This window comes from Podarcis cretensis (genome assembly GCF_951804945.1).
Source record: "Podarcis cretensis genome assembly, chromosome: 11".
Lineage (NCBI taxonomy): Eukaryota > Metazoa > Chordata > Lepidosauria > Squamata > Lacertidae > Podarcis > Podarcis cretensis.
In genome coordinates, this window is record NC_137180.1 from 41882683 (window position 1) to 41903334 (window position 20652).

The 20652-nt window shown below is 41.8% G+C and overlaps 1 protein-coding gene across 7 annotated transcripts in view; it reads left to right on the top strand.

Annotated features, from left to right (window-relative positions):
- Positions 1-20652, top strand: part of PDE4D (phosphodiesterase 4D) — a 645912-nt gene that overhangs the window by 444491 nt on the left and 180769 nt on the right. The window contains exon 1 of one of the 7 annotated variants that reach the window (XM_079995476.1): positions 17240-17387. The exons of the other annotated variants lie outside the window; for them this stretch is intronic. Coding sequence (XP_079851602.1) covers positions 17305-17387 — 83 coding nt within the window. The 5' untranslated portion in view covers positions 17240-17304. Of the gene's footprint in view, positions 1-17239; positions 17388-20652 lie in introns of those variants that run through there. 7 annotated transcript variants of the gene reach the window in all.

Sequence of the window (20652 nt, forward strand, 5' to 3'; positions counted from 1 at the left end):
TTGTGGAATGCTCTCCCCAGAGAGACTTGCCTGGTGCCTTTGTTACATACGTTTCCGAGCACAGTTCAAAGTGTTGATGCTGACCTTTAAAGCCCTAAACGGCCTCGGTCCAGTATACCTGAAGGAGTGTCTCCACCCCCATCGTTCTGCCCTGACACTGAGGTCCAACGCCAAGGGCCTTCTGGCGGTTCCCTCGCTGTGAGAAGCCAAGTTACAGAGAACCAGGCAGAGGGCCTTCTCTGTAGTGGCGCCCGCCTTGTGGAAAGCCCTCCCACCAGATGTCAAAGAGAAAAACAACTACCAGACTTTTAGAAGACATCTGAAGGCAGCCCTGTTTAGGGAAGCTTTTAATGTTCAATAGACTATTGTATTTTAATATTTTGTTGGAAGCTGCCCAGAGTGGCTGGGGAAACCCAGCCAGATGGGCAGGGTATAAATTATTATTATTATTATTATTATTATTATTATTTAATATTATACCTTTAGGCAGCAGGTGAAAACATTTACTCAGAAGTAAATTCCATGGTGTCCACTGTGGTATTCTTCCTAGTATGCATGTTTTAGACTGCAGCCCAACATGATGCTTCTTTCGGAGCATTTGTTTTTTTATTTGCTATTCCGAGAGTGGCTGTAATACCTATTGAATATTGATTGTGAAGAAATTAGTCACAAATGACACAACGTCCAGGGAGGACCTAGGCAATATGGTGCCCAATGTGAGGCCAAAATTTGATGCCCTAGCGCCACCTTTCCAAAGCCAGGTAAGCGAGACACTGGCTTTGGGGAAGGAGATGTGAGGCTCTGGCAGGGTCTGCCGGCATGAGTCCTCCCTCCTCCTTCCCAAAGCTGGACAAGGGCTAACTAGGCTTTGGGAAGGAGGGACCCTTAAGACTCTGTCAGAGCCCCATGCCTCTGTCCCAAAATCCAGCACTTCCTAGGCTGTGCGGAGAAACTGATCATGCTGTCCTGAATCTGCCGCTGCAACATCTTCTTTCTTCTCAATGAGAGCTCTGTTTTGCCTCCATTTTGGGAAATGCATATCTAGACACATTTTTCTTCTTCTTAAGGAAGAGAATTGTAAGCAGCTGACAAGAAAGCTACTGCCTTATTAGCCGTACACAGATAGTTTGCCATGCTTCTGTAACTTTGAAAGAAACCTATTGGGATACTAAACACTGGTTAAAATGCTTGTGGCAAACCCGACTTTACGACGGTGCAGAAGCATTTTTCACATTATTTGAAAAAATAATTTGAATCTCCATGGCATATCACCTTTTAATGTGCTTTTTACTGCCTCCTCTAGTGTCAAAGGGGCAATAAACAGGATTTGCATTACAGTACAACAAACAAAATAAAATGAATAATAAAAAGTTTAAACCCAGAATTTGTTATCAAAACACTGCTGTGTTACTGAGCTATGAAGTAAGTTTTTCATTCAAGGGATGTTGGATTAAATGAAGCCTCTTCTCAAAAAGAAAGAAAGAAAGAAAGAAAGAAAGAAAGAAAGAAGGAACGAGACTACATAGATGCTTCAGCAAAGCATTTTCTGAAAGTTCCTTGAGCTTTGTGACTTTATGTCATTTTAATAAGGCATGTGCCAGGTCTTCTGGTTTTCGTTGATAAATTCAATTTTTACACCTTTTCCTCATGTTCTTTTCAGTACCAATAGTGCCTGCTTTGTGTAAACCAAGATAGCTGCTCTCCCACTGACTGCTTTGTAATGCCTTATATTTGAGACCAAACCACATTAAAATTTAAGGAAGGTTTGATCCATAGAGATTCAGTTCCACTTTGAAGGGATTAGTGCTTTTGGAGTTGAGAATCCTGTACTGAAAGTGGGCAGCGAGCCAATTCTACCTAATTTGATCCTATTTTTGTACTTTTTATTTTCCATCGTGGACTTAACCACCAAATACCCACCATGAACTTTCTAAACTAACCTAGCCTTCAGGTATGAATTGTAGGCAATGTTAATAAATTACTAGGAAGAAGCCTGCTGTTTTAGCCAGCCTTGCCCCTTACTACCTGAAATCGAGCAAAGCCTTGATAAATTAGAAGATACATGAATGGCAAGCACAGAATAGCCTTGTCTATCTCTTTAACATCTCATTAATTCTCAATAGAAGCTAGGACAAATAACCATTAGCGAAGGTTATTGGATCTTAAGAATTAACCAACAAATAACTTGCAAAAAGTAAATATTAAGAACCAGCCACAGTGCAACAGATGTTGGCCACAAGATAAGCAATGCAATTGTGTGCTTATTACATCACCATTATTAAACACAAAACCTCCAGTGTTTAGATAGCATTACAGTTATGAGGCAAATCAACAAAAACCAGGAAATTTATGCCTGGGAGTGACGTTTTGGGACGAGGAGAAGGGCTGTTCCTTGCCTGTCCAGGGGAAATATCATAGAATCATATACAGTGGTACCTCGGGTTACATACGCTTCAGGTTACAGACTCCGCTAACCCAGAAATAGTACCTCAGGTTAAGAACTTTGCTTCAGGATGAGAACAGAAATTGTGCTCTGGCGGCACAGTGGCAGCAGGAGGCCCCATTAGCTAAAGTGGTGCTTCAGGTTAAGAACAGTTTCAGGTTAAGAACGGACCTCCAGAACGAATTAAGTACTTAACCCGAGGTACCACTGTAGTTAGAAGGGACCCCCAGGGTCATCTAGTCCAGCCCCCTGCAATGCAGGAATCTCAGCTAAAGCATCCATGGTAAATGGTCATCCATCCTCCACTGATTTAGTTAATGGTTTACTTACTGTAAACACACTGATCTGGGCCACTTTTCTTCTCCTGGCTAGCATGTGGGAGAAACAAACCACTCTCCTTGGGTTAGCGTTATGTCAAACCTCAACTACAGATTATGGTTTGTTCTGAGTGGAACAAACCACAATCCCTAGCTCAAAGAAAACACCAAGCCAGAGATTGCCATTTGTTTCTTTCTTTTACTAGCAGGGAGGAGCAAAGTGGCCAAAATTTGCATAGTCACACACACACACACACACACACACACACACACACAAAACCAAAGTAGGCCATGGTCTATAAACTCCAGAGACTCATGCTTCATGCCCCTGTTTCCTTTTGCTCTTGGAGAGGATTCTGGGGTCTTTGCACAAAGCATCTCAAGAAGCTTACACTCTGAGATCCCAGGTTCAGAGGACCCAAAAACCAAACTACCTTTCGGTTTCTCCTGCCTGCCAACAATGGAAGCATCTGGGAAGGCAAAGGGCAAGTGGTTTTGCAAGTGGCCCAATGCCTAGCTTTCTCTCTCTGTTCGTCACCCTCTTTTTCAACATCTTACATAAGAACAGGGACGTCCGTGGTCTAAACCACTGAGCCTCTTGGGCTTGCTGATCGGAAGATCAGCAGTTCGAATCCGTGTGATGGGGTGAGCTCCCGTTGCTCTGTCCCAGCTTCTGCCAAACCTAGCAGTTCAAAATCATACCAGGGCAAGTACATAAATAGGTACTGCTGCGATGGGAAGGTAAATGGCATTTCTGTGTGCTTTGGCTTCCGTCACTGTGTTCTGTTGCGCCAGAAGCGGTTTAATCATGCTGGCCACATGACCCGGAAAGCTATCTGTGGACAAACGCTGGTTCCCTCAGCCTGAAAGTGAGATGAGCGCTGCACCCCATAGTTGCCTTTGACTGGACTTAACCACCCAGGGGTCCTTTACCTTTCCTTTTTCTTTCTTCTTCTTCTTTTCTTAAGAACATAAGACAAGCACTGCTGGATCAGAGCAATGATCTGTCAAATTAAATGTCCTATTTCTCACAGGGGCCTGTCTGTTGCTTTTGGGGACCATCCAAGCACAATGTTCTTCCATTCCCAGACTTCCAGCCCTTTTATTCTGTGGGAGAAAGTGACTGGGCCTAATTAACAATTTTGAAAATACATGGGAAAGGGTTCAATGATGTTGCACTGGAGATCAGCTCAAAGGACAGCCTTGAAAGGACTCATCAAGTATATCCAGGCTTCTTAAAAAGTATCCACATTTAAGCTACTAGGCACCACCCCTTAAGCCTTCTTAAACAGCTCTCAGAAGCATTTAATAACTAATTAAAACACTACTTAATTTACATTAATCTTCTCTAATTTACAAGATCAAATAAGGCAACTGTCTGAGGAACTGAACAGTGTAGTTTCAGTTTAAAATGACTTACCGTCACCTAAAATTCCCAGCTGTGGTTATGAGACTTTGGGCCCCCTGCATATTACACAGAGTGTGCGATTCTTTCATACATTTTTTTTAAAAAGGAATATCACTCACAGAAATCTAGACTACTGAGTGAAGGACGGACATCCTTACATTCATTTATTTGCTTGTAAGCTGCCACCCCACCTGATTTTCCCTGTTGGAAAACATGCTGGAACCCATATCTTTCCCCCCCATGGGTGGTATGACACAACAGCAGACAGATGTCTGGCAGGGCAAGAATTACGCAGCTGCTCACCTACCATTGATAATTTGTTAATGCACTCAGCTTCTCTGTGGGTGGGTGGGGAACCTATTATGCAGAGCTATTTTTCTAGAAAAAGGTTCCAGAACTCACCATGAACACCTCCCTTGTTCTCGTAGAATGGCAATGGCACCCACTTGAGAGGTGCCAGAACTGAGTTCCTGTGAGTTCCCCCTAAAAAAGCCCTGCTATCATGTAAAAGGAGCATACTATGTGTAGTTTGGCTCAGGCAGACTGCATGAAAATGGCTCAGTTGACACAAGATGTTCCAGGTAACATGTAACTAATCAGGATATTACAGATTCAGAAACATAATAGATTCCACTGAATAATCATAGGAGAAAACCAAAAGCCACTTCTTATTTTTGTGGAGGCAATAACCAAGGAAGCAGCTACATCACCCTCCTGAATTCCCACCCAAGGGGTTACAGATTTGTTTATCTAGCAAGAACATGCAGTATGTGATGGGTAGAAATGGCTCTCAAATCAATCACTTGGAGCCCTTATGTCAGGGGTAGCCAATAGGATGCCCTCCAGATGTTACTAGACTCAAACTCCCATCAGCCCCAACCAGCATGGCCCATGGCCAAGGATTATGGATGTTGTAACCCAGCAACATACGGAAGGCAGATGTTGGCTACCCCTGACTTATAACTAGAAATTAGCCTCTTGTGCACAGTATTCCCTTTTGCTTTAAATGAACTGCATTGCAACCAAGACCATGGCTTTTGGTTTCTGGCTGTGGTGCATTATGCCTGATTATTCTTTCTCTCCAAATCCTGCATGTGGCAGCTGGCGTGTACCAGGGGCCTGACATGGGCTGGGGAGCCACCAGGCCTGCAAGCTTGCCTCTTGGTCATCATTGCTCAACTGCCTGTATGAGCGGGGGGGCCTGTTTTAGCTCAACTGCAGCACAGATCTTGAAAACAGGAATGAGACTAGTACAGCTCTTACTGTCCAGGGACGGTCCATGGCTCAGTGGTACAGCACATTATTTGGATGCTGATGCTGTCCCACAACCTCTGGAGGGCTCAAGGTCCCCCAGTCCTAGCCTACACAGTACCTGCCTTGCTGTTACTTTCTGCTGTGGCCACTGGTTCACAGGCCAGGGGTGTCTGCTTGAGGAAGGGGCATGGAAGACTATGCACTGCTGGGTAGTTGCATCTCAGTGGCAAAGTGTATATTTTGTTCATGTTAAAAGTTTAATCCCTGACATCTCAATAGGAAGACCTTTGGTTTGGGACCTTGAAGAGTCATTGCTAGTCAGAGTAAGTCCTTTCTGTGGGTTTCCCAGAGACATCTGTTTCACCACTGAGGGAATAGGGATGCTGAATTGGAAGGACCTTTGGTCTGATCCAGCTGAGCTCTTCTTAGAGCATATCATATGGACCAGTGATGCAGTGGATAGGTTTTAAAAGTCATTTGAGAATCCAGTGCTGCAAGAATCTATCTATTCCTACTTCCAGCCCCTTTTCTCTAAATAACAAATGCCCATCACTGAATAAGAGTTGACGGCTGAACTCTTCCTTAGGTAAAAGTTGCCTGGTATATCATATCAGTCAATGCCTTTCTATCAGGTTGCTTTCACAAGAGTTAATCATTAATATTTCTGTGGGCTGGGAACATAGTAATGCCAGCTATGCAACAGTTATATAAAAGTGTGCAAATGGTTGTTTCCTGTTGGGCATGATGTAACAATTGCAGATATGGGCAAACTCAAGAAAAACTCTTGTTTCATTTCAAAAAAATTACTATTTCCCCATTCTGATTTTACAAACAAACAAATGTGTTTTTACATGTATCGAGAAGGAAAGAAAAAGAATGAATGAATCCCAACTGAAAAGAATCCCTTATTTTAAGGAACTAGCATGTGTTACAGCCTTATCTTATGCTTCGCTAGTACCCAAATCCACAAAATCTCCCCTGCTGCTTGGTTCATTATTTTTGTTGCAAGACCATGTAGTATTGAGTAGTGTCATACTTGAGGTTAGATTGCTGTGACATGCTCTGTGTAGGTCTGTTTTTGAGAAGCATTTGAGAACTGCAGCTGGTCCAGAATACGGTAGTTAGGATTCTAACTGGAGTTCATTCTGGGGATCATAGACCACAAATGCTTGAAAGCTGCACTGGTAACTGCTTGGTTTCTAGGCTCAAGTTAAGTTGCTGATCTTGCTAAGAGCTCTGGGTCGAAAGTATGTGAAGGACCACCTCTTCCTCTATTTCCTTAGGTAATGTTCAAGCTGCTGCATTTCACATCAGTTTTGCATGCATACATCCACAAGACTGTTCTGCCTTAATCTGCACATTTTATTTTTTGAAAACGGCACTAGAGTTAATATTTAAGTATATAGTTTTGAATGCATTTTCTCACATTTACTATCTAAAATGTATAACCTTTTGCTAGATTTGGATATGATTGACAAGGAAGTGAAAGAGACAATGATTAAATGGGTGTGAGACTTCAGCCACACAATATTAGAGCAATGGGAGAAACTTTGGCAGGAAGATATAAGATTTACTGCCTGTAGTACAATAAGAGAAAATTTCATCAAAATGCTCTACAGCTGGTATTTAACACCAGTCAAATTAGCAAAAATCTATAAACTGAAATCCAACCTTTGTTGGAAATGCAACAAGGAAGCTGGTATAACAATTCATATTTGGTGGAGTTGCACCCTAATTAAGTACTTCTGGGGAGAAATACATGGGGAGTTGAGAAAAAAAATGCTTAAAATCCCATTAATGAAAAAACCAGAGGCTTACCTACTGGGCATTTTAGAAAAAGAAATACCGAAATCGAATAAAAGTATTTTCTTATATGCGACCACCGTGGCTAGGATAGTAATAGCATCTAAATGGGAAGCTAAAGAACTACCTACCAAGGAGGAATGGATTCTCAAATTAAATGAATATTTAAAATTGACTAAATTAACAGCATCCATATGACAGCAGACAAATCAAAAACTAAAAAATGAATGTCAATGCTTTGATGATTATATGTCAAAATATTGCTCTAAAAAAGACATGCTAATATGCTTAGATTAAGAATGTAAATGCATCAAAACAATAAATTATCAGTGGCATATGTATGTATATAGAGAAAATAAAAACAATCAGAATGCAATGATAAGGGTAAAATTTCTTCTAGAGAAGATGAGTAGCGGTGGAGGGAAATTAAACAGGGTGGTGGGTTTATTTTATTTTGTTTATGTTTTTCCTTTGCTTTTTTGGATATTGTATAATGATTTAATGTATAATCCTTTAATGTTTCTTTTCTGTTATGTATTATTTTTCTTTTTTTATTAAATTGTATGATGGAAAATCTAAATAAAAATACCAAAAAAGGAAGAAAAAATAGATGGGAGATTATCAGAATGTGGCACAAGGCTCACCCATTGCAGCACTTTCTTGGTGGGTCGCACAGATTGTTACAGGTTGCGTGGAATTTGCTTAGCTATTGAATCTCCATTCATTTCTATGCCCGAGACGAAACACATTGCACAAGAGAGAGAGAGACATCTAGTGGCTAAGACTGCCGTCTGCTGCACAGCAAACCTAACCCCGGATGTGTTGTAGAAAAATGTACAGCACACATTCAGTTCCAGTTTTTCCACCTGGATAATGGAATTCATCTACAGCCTCTACCTGAACCCTGTGGAATTCCCTTCAAAATTGCAGAGGCTCAATTTAGGTGTAACATGTAAGAAAGGTATACAGTGGTACCTCGGGTTACATTTGCTTCAGGTTACAGACTCTGCTAACCCAGAAATAGTACCTTGGGTTAAGAACTTTGCTTCAGGATGAGAACAGAAATTGTGCTCATGCGGCGCGGCAGCAGCGGGAGGCCCCATTAGCTAAAGTGGTGCTTCAGGTTAAGAACAGTTTCAGGTTAAGAACAGACCTCCGGAACGAATTAAGTACTTAACCTGAGGTACCACTGTAGATGGATCTGCTGCATAATGAAAGATACAAGTACTGCAGTATTTGAATTTCAGATTGGTTGTTTCTCGCAATGAGATTTTGAATACTGTACACATAATTTGATTTGTGCCATTTGTTTATTTCTTTACCTTTCCTTGAATGGAACCAGCATATGGGCTTCTCCACCCCACCCTTTTACCCTTCACAACAACCATGCGAGATGCATTAGGCTGGGTGAGAGTGACTGGCTCAAGGCCACCCAACGCTCTCCATGGCTTAGTGGTGGTTTCAACCCAGATCTCCCTAATACCAGTACAGGGTAGCCAATGTGGTGCTCAGCAGATGTTGTTGAACCCCCAGCTACCCTCGGCCTCAGCCAGCATTACCAGTGCACAGGGATGGTGGGAAATGGGGTCCAACGAGGTATGGAGAGAACCTTGTTGGCTATCCCTATCATAGTCCATTACCAAAAAGTATCCCTTTGTTACACTCATCTGTTCTCCAGGCTAATATTCTCTTTTGTATCTTCTTCAAACTCATGTACAGGGGAAGGGCACCTTCAAAAGGTCTCATGTTCAATCCCTGGCATCTTCAGGTAGGGCTGTGAATGGAAAACCCTGGAAAGCTGTATAGGTGTTACTGGATTGGGTGGATCAGTGATCTGACTTTGCATCATCTTCACCGTCATCCTCATAATTTATTATTTATATCCCCGCCCATTTGGCTGGGTTTCCCCAGCCACTCTGGGCGGCTTCCAACAAAATATTAAAAATACAATAAAACATCAGACATTAAAAGCTTCCCTAAACAGGGCTGCCTTCAGATGTCTTCTGAATGTCATATAGTTTATTTCCTTGGCATCTGATGGGAGGGCGTTCCACAGGGCAGGTGCCACTAACGAGAAGGCCCTCTGCCTGGTTCCCTGTAACTTTGCTTCTCACAGTGAGGGAACTGCCAGAAGGCCCTCAGTGCTGGACCTCAGTGTCCGGGCTGAACGATGGGTCTTAGCGGAATATCTTGATGTTTTATTTTTCATTTTCTAATCGCAGCCCTGATGTCTTCTAAACACCATTCATGGTGCCCGTTTTGATCCTAAAAACACTAGATGGACTCTTAGATGGATGTTTGTAATATACATAAATTGTTTTTCTGCTTTGAAAGTGGTAAATAATACATGAAAACAAGTAAAACATTTAAAAGGTTAGAGATTGCCAACTTGTCTTCCATGCAGCAGGTTGAAACCTGTCCTGCCTTCAGACCACAAAGGGATGCAGGGGGTCATTCTCAATGGCTCTACTCCCTCCCCAGGGAGGCTGGGCAAAGGGTGGGCTAAAGCTTATTTCAAAAGTGCTATATTCTGGTTTGATTAGTTTTTGGCCTTCACTGGTGTTCATTTTGTTACAGGATCTGGACAGATTTTTAATGTATTGAATTTTGTTTTATGCCATTTCACAGTAACAAGAGGGTTTCTGATATCTGAATAATTAAATATGGTTGCCTTTCTTGGGATTTGTGGCATCAGCAAATGTGATAAAAATAAGTGATAGATATTTATATTACAAAGTGAACTTGTTAATATTCATTTATACTTTATGCATTTGGTCTGTGTGAGATACTTACTGATTTCATCAAGTTAGCTTGCATCAGTCCCAGCTAATGAGTAAACCATACAAATGGAATTCTTTATATTTTTAGCTGTAGCTGATTGGTTGATTTGGGGAAAAATTGTTTTGATGTACACAGTGATTAAGTGGCCCTGCTGTCTGATGAGATCTCAGTTTATAATCTGCTGACTAAACTGCATCAGCAAAGTCTGCTCTGTTATGCGCTGTAGAACAACTGTTTTTGGTTCTAAAACAATAACAAACTTCTTTTTCTTTTCAGGTAAGTTCAAAAACATTTATTTCATTGGTTGCAACAAACAGGTAGGACAGTATATTCTGCTCCATTTTCTACGTGACTAAGTCTACATATCTTGAATGCTTAGAGGGTCATATTGGGCGTTAGGATGTATGCAAAGTAATGAACTCTTTGGATAAAAATCTCTCAGATGTGTGTGTGTGTTTTAGAATTAGTCCTTGTGGTTACTGGGGCTTCCTCTACTCAATCCTTGATGGATATTTTCAGTTTGTCCCGCCTAAGAAGGTGGGCTAGATTCTTGGATTTGTGAGATCCACCATTTGTACTTAATGATCTTGGCGCATCCTGGTTTGTTCAATCAGAATTAGTAAACTGGATCTCAGGAGGTGGAAGAAGGTGAGTTCTGGTGCTTCTTAAAGAGACTGCTTCGAAATCCCTCCTTTTAGATCTTAACAACTTTCACCCTGTTTTACATTTTTTGATCACGATACTTCAGCATTTGATGGCAAAGCAGCTCCAGTTTTTCTTGGCTGAAATGGATAGCTCACATCTATTTCATGTTAAGTTGTGGGTGAACATATCAGATGACACAGCGATTCTTTAAACAGCTCTTGTTTATTCACAGGCCAGAACAGAACTGAACTGAAGGGTTCAGCCAGCCTGGTTATATAGAGCTCCACTAGAATGCAACAGTAACCTTTTTCTGTAACTATCCAATCACTGAACGTCACTTTCAATCCCTTATTTGCATATGTGGGCCTGAACTATCTACAGTATCCCCCTGCTGGCCCAGGGTGAGAACTTCAGTAAATAACATTTCAGTCTATCTCCTACCTCAATTATCAGACAGGAACTCCCTTAATTGCCTGGCGAAGGGATGGACAAATCTGTCAATTTAAGTTTCTTTCAATTTCTCTGCATGTTACACATCAGAGAATCAGTCCCATGAGCCAAGCTGAGGCCAGCTGTGTGCAACCTGTAATAATCCTTGGAACAATTTTATGGCTGTAGCTTTTATGAGTTCAGAACAGCCTTCCCCAGCCTAGTGCCCTCACAATCTTTTGGACTGCAGTGGTCATGAGACTGATGGGTGTTGTACTCCAAACCATCTTAGAAGGGCACACTGGAGGAAATCTGTCGCAGAGCGATTCTGCTTTTGTATTTGAAGCCTCCTGGAAAACAACAGAGAAAGTGTTACAGGAAATATTTGCTGTCCTGTAGCTTACCCTCTTAGACCAAGACCACTTTGAAAGTTTTAACCTGAAACACGTCAAGGTGCCTGCTCATCATTTGCTAAGGCTCTTCTATTCCATCTGAACTAAAATTAGGCTTCCTCTGTGTTTTTTGAGATGCGGATTGTCCTTGGATGATCACTATCAGCTAAAAACAGAGAGGGGAAAACAGCCTTGTCTTGAGGAGTCATTAATAGGATGCAGAGCACCAGTTGTGCCCTCTTTCTCACATTTGCCAAAAGATGCTGCTTGCCTGCTAATGTCACGTGAAGCAAACATTGTCAACCATCAGGAGTGAGCAACAGCGATAAAGCTTGTTTATGAAGTTGTTGTGAGACTCTGTGTGTAGATCGGCCATTCCAGCTGCATGTCTTCATGGGTTTGCGGGGAGATGTGTATGTCTTGGGTATACACGAAGGCCAGTGTTTTTTTGTTGTTAGAGTAGGAATTGGGAGACTCAGGTTTAAATTTCCACTCAACCAAGAAGCTCACCGGGTGACTTTGCACCACTTGCTGGCCTGGTATGCATATCATGCAAAGCAAGACCGTCATGGCCTCATGTGAACTTGTAGGCTCATTTTGCTACTGTACTGCACTGAGCTAAGCCATGATTTGTCTTAGCATGTTGTTTGAACCTGGGCTTCAGATATCTTGCAAAGTTACATCTCAAGCCTGTAGCACGTAGTGAAATGGGGGATTTCATATCAAATTTCAGTTGCACTCCAAAGCAGTTCACTTGGTGCATCTTTTTTTGCATACTGTCTTTGATTGCTAGCCCAGGCTTTCCTTCATCCAAAAGAATGGACTATTTTATGTGTGTGAACCCCTTACTTTGTGTTTTAACTCTTTGGTATCCTTTATATGCCTGTTTTAATGTTTTTAGACTGAATTTTAATGATATATTTTAAAAAAATATATGTGCACCATTTTCAAAATATTAACCAATTGATAAATACTCTTAAATAAATAAATAAATAAAATAATTCCAGACAAAGGGTTTACATTTATTTGGCCATAATCTTAATGGTAATAGGTTTTTATTTTCCTTCCACCACATTGAGATTTGTTGTGCTAATTGATTTAAGCACATGTTGGAACAGGAAGGGAAACAGTTGCCGTGGTATAAAAAATTGAAATTAACTTTGTTTGATGCTTTCAAGGTTTGCATTGTTTAGCGAGGCTTGCTAAATTAATTTTGAAAACAAATATATATTGCAAATTGGTGTTGTGATAGCTGACATAGTAATTATATAGCCACTGTGGCTTGAATGCAAAATCTTTTGTTCATATTGGTTTGGTATTCATTCTGTTTAGCTTTATGATAATATGTAAATTAGTGAAATTAATATTGTGAGACTTGGGAGGTAAATAGTGTCTCTAGAAAACAAAAAGATTTCTCTGAAATTAGAAGCACCATTGTTTAGCACCTGTGCAGCAGCGAAATGTTATATAACAACTTAAAATACAATTGAGTTTTATTCAAAAGAAGAAAAGGAATCACCTTGCTCCACCTGCAAATTCCAGGTGCCTAGCTCTGGTGTGTGGAGATGCGTTACTCAAGGAGAAGCTCATTATTGGCAGTGCATGATTTACCACAGAACAAAAGGCAGGTATAGAATCATAGAATCATAGAATCATAGAATCATAGAGTTGGAAGAGACCACAAGGGCCATCAAGTCCAACCCCCTGCCAAGCAGGAAACACCATCAGAGCACTCCTGACATATGGTTGTCAAGCCTCTGCTTAAAGACCTCCAAAGAAGGAGACTCCACCACACTGAGGAGAACAAGGGTTTAAGTCCTGTTTTAAGAGGAAGCGTATTCCTCCAGCAGTTTCTCCATCTTGGTGCTTAAAGGTGTGGTCTCAGTTCCTTGACTAGGGCTGTCGCCCATTTAAATTGGCCTGTTTGTTCTGTGTCATTGAATATTTCAAGTGGTAATTGTGGCTGCATTCAAATATGGAAACGTGTGGAGTTTGCTTCCCTCTAGATCAGGGGGTGAAACCTCCAATCTCCAGGCCCATACCCTCCAACATTTCTCCAATGAAAATAGGGATGATGGTAGTAGTAGTAGTAGTTATTTATTTATTTATTTATACATACATACATACATACATACAGTGGTACCTCGGGTTACATATGCTTCAGGTTACAGATGCTTCAGGTTACAGATTCCGCTAACCCAAACATAGTACCTTAGGTTAAGAACTTTGCTTCAGGATGAGAACAGAAATCGTGCTCTGGTGGCGCGGCGGCAGCAGGAGGCCCCATTAGCTAAAGTGGTGCTTCAGGTTAAGAACAGTTTCAGGTTAAGAACAGACCTCCAGAATAAATTATGTTCTTAACCCGAGGTTCCACTGTACATACATACATACCCCACCCATCTGGCTGGGTTTCCCAACAGAATATTAAAACACAATAAAACATCAAGCATTAAAAACTTTCCTAAACAGGGTTGCCTTCAGATGTCTTCTTAAGGTCAGATAGTTGTTTATTTCCTTGACATCTGAAGGGAGGGTGTTTCACAGGGTGGGCACCACTACTGAGAAGGCCCTCTGCCTGGTTCCCAGCAGCTTCACTTCTTGCAGTGAGGGAACCATCAGAAGGCCCTCGGAGCTGGACCTCAATGTCAGGGCTAAAGAATGGGGGTGGAGACGCTCCTTCAGGTATACTGATGATGATGATGATGATGATGATGACAACAATACTGTTTATACCCCGCCCATCTGACTGGGTTGCCCCAGTGACTCTGGGCGACTTCCAACAAATTATAAAGCTACAGTAAAACTTCAAACGTGAAAACCTCAGTGGCTCACAAGGCTGTTTTCCTCAAACCACGCCCACCTGGTCCATGTCTGGCATCACATGTGACCTCAGGTGTTGGGCAGGTAAGGGCATGGAACAATCAGGAGCGTAAATTGAGCTCCCAGTGAATTCTTCATTTGCAAGCAGGACTTCCTGACAGTGACTCCCACAGAGACCAGCTGCATGGCGTTCCCCCCCAGGAACTCCCTAGCGCAACTGAGGGTGCCTCAATGTCAGTGCCGATCAGCTGAGTCCCTTTGATGCTGTCACCCAGCGTCAGTGGCTTTTCAGGGTCTCAGACAGGAATCTTTCCCATCCCCTTCTGCCTGGTTCTTTTAACTAGACATGACAGGTATCGATTTAACGAGGGATTAAACTTGGAATCTTTTGCATGCCAAACATGTGTTCTGCCGCTGAGCTATGGCCTTTCTCCTTTCAAAATTGGTTGCCAATTTTGGACTTCTAAATTTTAATCCTCAAAGTGCAATTACTTTTAATGGCCTACTCTGCAACACTTTAAAAAAAAATAATAAAAGGCAAATGACTATAACATCAGTTCCTTATTTAGCTCCGTCCCTCTAATTCACTGTTTTGCTACAATTTGAATGAAGGATGTTTTATACATGGCACACACACCTACTTTCAGTCTGATTCCAACCCACCATGACTTGTGTCTGAAAATGCGCTCTGGGCCTTTAAGAACTGGGTTTAAGCATCCCAGAGCCCCATCACTTGCAAAAGGAGAGTGTTTCTTGTATCTAGCTTTGCAGTAAGCTGAGTGGAGTTGTCAAAGTCATTCACTGTAATCAGAGAAAGGCACAAAGGGTTCTGGATGAAAAAGCTGCCAAAAGGGCTGAAAATAATCTACATGTCGGAGACACTCTCTGGAATGGCTGATGCCTCACAAATCATTATGCCCCATTGGAACAGGAGCTGCTTCCTTACGTAAAACGAGTGCCTCTTTGAAAATGGAGAGGGGAGCCAGAATTAAGGTGGAGAGAGAAGCAGTTGGTTCCTATGTTTACCAACTAAAAATCATTTACATGTGGTGGGGGCCATTGGGCTGATGGTGTGAAGCAGCTCCATTGGCCATACAAAATAATATTTTGAGGAGAGGTGTACACACACACACACACACACACACACAGGAAGCTGCCATTCTGAGTCAGATCCTTGGTCGGGCTTAGTACTGGAAGAAGCAAAGATCACTGGAAGAAGCAATGATTCTTCAACATCAACTTCGTTGGACTGGTCATGTTGTGTGGATGTCTTCCAAATCAACTACTCTATTCCGAACTTAAAAATGGAAAGTGTAATGCTGGTGATCAACAAAAGAGGTTTAAAGACTGTCTCAAGGCAAATCTAAAATAATGTAGTATAAACACTGACAACCGGGAAACACTGGCCTGCGAGCGCTCCAGTTGGAGAACAGCTTTTACCAAAGATGTCATGGGCTTTGAAGACACTCGAACTCAGGATGCAAGGGAGAAACGTGCTAAGAGGAAGGCACGCTTGGCAAATCCACACCGTGATCAACTCCCACCTGGAAACCAATGTCTCCACTGTGGAAGGGCGTGTGGGTCCAGAATTGGCCTCCACAGTCACTTATGGACTCATTGTTAAAACCGTGTTTATGGAAGACAATCTTACTCGGCTCCGAGTGATCGCAGAAGAAGAAGAAGAAGAAGAAGAAGAAGAAGAAGAAGAAGAAGAAGAAGACACTGACTGGCAGCAGCTCTCCAGGGTTTCAGACAGGACAGTCTCTACCCTACCTGGAGAGGCTGAGGATTGAACCTGAAACCTTCTGTGTGCAAAGCGAGCACTTTGCCACTGAGCTGCGGCTGGTCCTCAATCCTTCCATGCATCTTTTAAAGAGAAGCATCGGGCAGGCAGATGAGAGAGTTGTGCACCTTGCATCACATGCAGGGAAGGAAGGAATGGGTTTCTTGGTAATGAATGACTGTCATGTGAGCAAGCTTGAGTTAATTTTATTGAATGAGAGCCACTGTGGGTAGACATTAGAGACTGCTTTCTCGGCCTTGGGTGCCCAGATGTTCTTGAATTACAGTTCCCATCATCCTTGACCATTGGTCATGCTGGTTAGGAATGATGGGAGTTGTAGTACAACAACATCTAAGGACTCAAGGTTGAGAGAGGTTGAATTAGACGGCACTGTTTCCCAGACTTGGGGTCTCCAGCTGTTTTGGACTACAATTCCTATCATCCTTGACCCCCTGTCCTGCTAGCTAGGGATGATGGGAGTTGTAGTCCTAAAACAGCTAGCAACCCAAGTTTGGGAAACCCTGAATTAGAGTGTTAGGCTTGGGCTTGGTTCATATCACCATTCAGCCACAAAGTTTGATGGATGGTGACCTTAGGCCAGTTGTTATCTCTCAAACTGACCCTCCCTCCCTCACAAGGTTGTTATGAAGATAAAATGGGGAGAGGGACCATACGTACCATCCTGCTTTCTTGGAGGAAGTGTGGGGTTTTCTTTTAATGTAATGAATAAATACTAACAATATTTGCCTAGATGCCAACTGGATACTCACTGCATGTTTTTTGCCTTTGCTTGATTTCACCCTGAACACATTCATATGTTATTGAAAGAAAATGGGGGCCGTGTAAGTGTATGGTAAGGAACAAAGGGACTGTTAGCTACATCGGTGCTTTGCTCCTGCGCTCTGTGTAACTTCTCAGCAACACGCCACTTGCTCCCTCCTAATCGGTGCTATATTTATAAACAGCTTTACTAGGAGAGTTTCTCCCTTCAGTAATGAGATAAGGTCCCTGAATGCAGCCAGTGTTCTTGCTCAGGGCAAGTGTCACGCTGCAGGAAATCCTGGTTATCCTTTCTACCTTGTGCATGCTCTCAGCACTGCCGAAAGCACAGCCCAAGGAAAGGCATTTCGTCAGAGAGCTACAAGTAATTTTCTCATTAGTGTGACGCACCTCCAGCTCTGTGGCCGGGTCTCTCTGCACATTAGCCGGGGATTGTTTGCATCCTGTAAATGGCCTTTGTCTGGGAACCACTGGGAATAGCTGCCCCTCCAAGGAACAACAAGAAGAAGTTTCTTTTCTTGAAGTCGTACAGGTATCTGAACTTGCCTGCTGTGGGTTGATGTTGTTGACAGTCCCGTCTATCTATAGTTTTGTCTCAGGCCCGCAGCACGTAGCGAAATGGGGATTTCTGATCAAATTTCAGTTGCACTCATAGTAAGCATTTCACTCGGTACGTCTTTTACATGCTAGCCTTTGAATGCTAGCCTTCTAAACGAGCAGATTAAAAGTTTAGGAGATTACTCTGACATAAGTGCATCACACTTGAATTAACAACTTAGGATGGGGAAAACCTGCATGAACATTTCAAAGCAAAAAACAAACACATTTAAATGGAAGCTGGCAAATTGCTGAATTTGCTTATTCAGTGATCTGTGTCAAATGCTGTTTAGTAGCAATTGAATTTGGTGCTTCTGAGACTGGGATTGATTTTGAAGTTTGTCGGGTTACAGTCAGTGCTTTTTTTCTGGGGGTACGCATACCCCTGAAGATTGTGAATCTTTATATTTTTGTCCATTTACTGTATTTATTTTTCCCAATTTGAACTATAAAATGGTGATTTTCTTGAGTCAAAATGAGAGTACCCCTAAACATTTTTTTAATTTAAAAAAAAGCACTGGTTACAGTTATCCTGAGGAAAGCAATGTGTCTTACTTCCAAGTAAGTGCATAAGTCCTAATTCCACTTACTTGGGAGTAAGCCCCATGGAATCCTATAGGACATGATTAGGATTGCACTATGCACTTTCACATTGGACAGTAATATTCCTTTCTTTACCTGTGTTCTGCAAGTGAAAGAAAACAAAAGAAAATGCACTACAGCCATTCTTTAGGATGCGGGTGGGAACCCAAATAGCAAAATGTGTCATTAATGGGTATTTGTTGAGACGCTTATTGATGATAGTTTTCCAGTCTGCTTTGTTGGTTTAATTCCATCTAATCCTGTAGGAAGCACATTTTTGTGTGTGGAAACATTAGCATAACACAACTTTCTTTCTTTTTTACTTACCTATCCTTTTTTTATTTAATTTGCATGCGTATAGCCCTTTCTTGTTTTGACGATACCATGATGGGCACCCACTGAACTCAGAAGAAGTTATATATTGGGTTGCACTGTTGGGCTACTGTTTTTTCTCAGCATCAGGCAGGTTTTTAACTTTCCTGCAAATGATTTCCCCACCACCACCCAAAAAGCACACATTATAAATATTATTACACAAATGCAGCTCACGTACCACTACACTCAAGTACAAAATAATAATAATGAAAGTCAGTTCCAAAACCATTTATAACATTATGTTCTTAGTTGGAAATGGATAATTTACCTGTCAGATGTTTGTATTACTTGTGACCAGACACATTAGCCAAATGAATGCATATTATAATTTTGTAATACAACCTATTTGACGAAAGAAAAGTATTAATACATAATTACTTTTTCCTTGGCTTATTGTTCTTCTTCCATGATTTAGCAAAACAAATTCAAATTAAATATATATAATATCAGTTCTTGTTTATTGCAGGTATGACAGAGTAGGGTGTTTCTCCCCCCTCCCTTTTTTCTACACTGTCAGACAGGCTTTTCACTTTCATGAAAATGATTTATTTCAGAAAATATGCTGGCTGATGTGTGTTTAGATACAGAAAAATCCTGTGTACAGTGGTATCTTGGGTTACAGACACTTCAGGTTACAGACGCTTCAGGTTACAGACTCTGCTAACCCAGAAATAGTACCTCGGGTTAAGAACTTTGCTTCAGGATGAGAACAGAAATTGTGCGATGGCGGCAGCAGGAGGCCCCATTAGCTAAAGTGGTACCTCAGGTTAAGAACAGTTTCAGGTTAAGAATGGACCTCCGGAACGAATTAATTTCTTAACCCGAGATACCACTGTATTTATCCCAGTCCAGGAATAATGCGCAATATGGAAAGCACTTATTGAAATGGGTTCTATACAGAAAGAAAAAAAGTAAAAAGCAAACATCACCCAAATCTGTGCAGATTTCTCATTGCTGGATTACAGCTTGTCAGTTTGTTTGGTGCTTTTAGCTGTGATAGCATCACTCAATTGTTTGGATGGCAGGGTTGAGGGAAGAGAGAGCTACCCAGGAGTGCTGACTGGCTAGAAAAACCTGGCATGTAGCAGCAAGCATGCCCCCTGGTGCTGCATGCCGGGATCCCTGGACTCAGCTCAGAGTGTATATTAATTAATGCAACTATTGAGAAATTGCAAAGACAGCATAGTGTAGTATAGTATAGTTGGCATATGACTGAGGGTCAATATCCATTTGGCCATGAAGCTCACTGGGTGAATCTTGAGCCGGATATAGTCTCTCAGCCTAGCCTACCTCACAGGGTTGTCATGAGGATAAAGCAGGCTGGGGAGAGACTAATCTACATTTCATTGGACTACTTGAAGAAAATACAGAATATGGTAGGCATAGTTAGAAGATGCCCTCTGGACCAATAATCCAGGCTTTCTCCTCTCCAGAGATTATAGTGTTAAATCACCATTCCTATTCAAATTTGAATTTTATCCTTAACAGTCTATCGCGTATATTTGGGTTTTCTTAGGTTTTCAGACTTTACCAGAGGTGTTGCTTAGGCATGGTGTGGACATAGTGCAGAATTTAGAGATAACTGTATTTCATTAACTGCAAATAGACAAATTATTAAGTGTACTTCATGGCTGAAAATGAGATGCAGGAACTGGAACTTTTATATAATTTTGTAGACTCTTTTCTTTCATTCATCCTTTGGGTTATGTTTTGAGATCTGTGGCAGAATATTTTGCTTCCCTGTAACCCAAGAACATTGCCTTCGTCAACTCACAGTTCTCTCCACGTCACTGAAATATCTAATGACAGTGTCAGTATCAATAAACTTCTAAAAATTAACATATCACAATAGTTGGCTTTCGGAGCTGATCTTCTTTCCTCTTTTGCTCTGGGGTATTCTGTTACTTGAAAAGAGATTCGAGAGTAAGCAAAAGAGCATCAAGCCTTGCATCTTACAATGCATAAAAGCCTTGCTAAACTCAATGGCAAGAGATACTGGCACTCGTTCTCATACTGAAAAAGTGGGAACTGCAGCAAAATGTTGCTGGGCATCCCCACTCTGAAAGAAGGGTTTATTTCTCATGGCCCCAGTCAGCCTGGAAAGAGAGCCTTGTAGCGCTATTCAGGCCTTAGGGGAGAGGGATGGAGGACACAATTTCCTCTCCCTGCGCTCTGAGGTCATTGCCTGCTGAACTGTGTATTTATTAGAGGGTTGCCAGCCCCAAATGTGAGTATTTTATGGT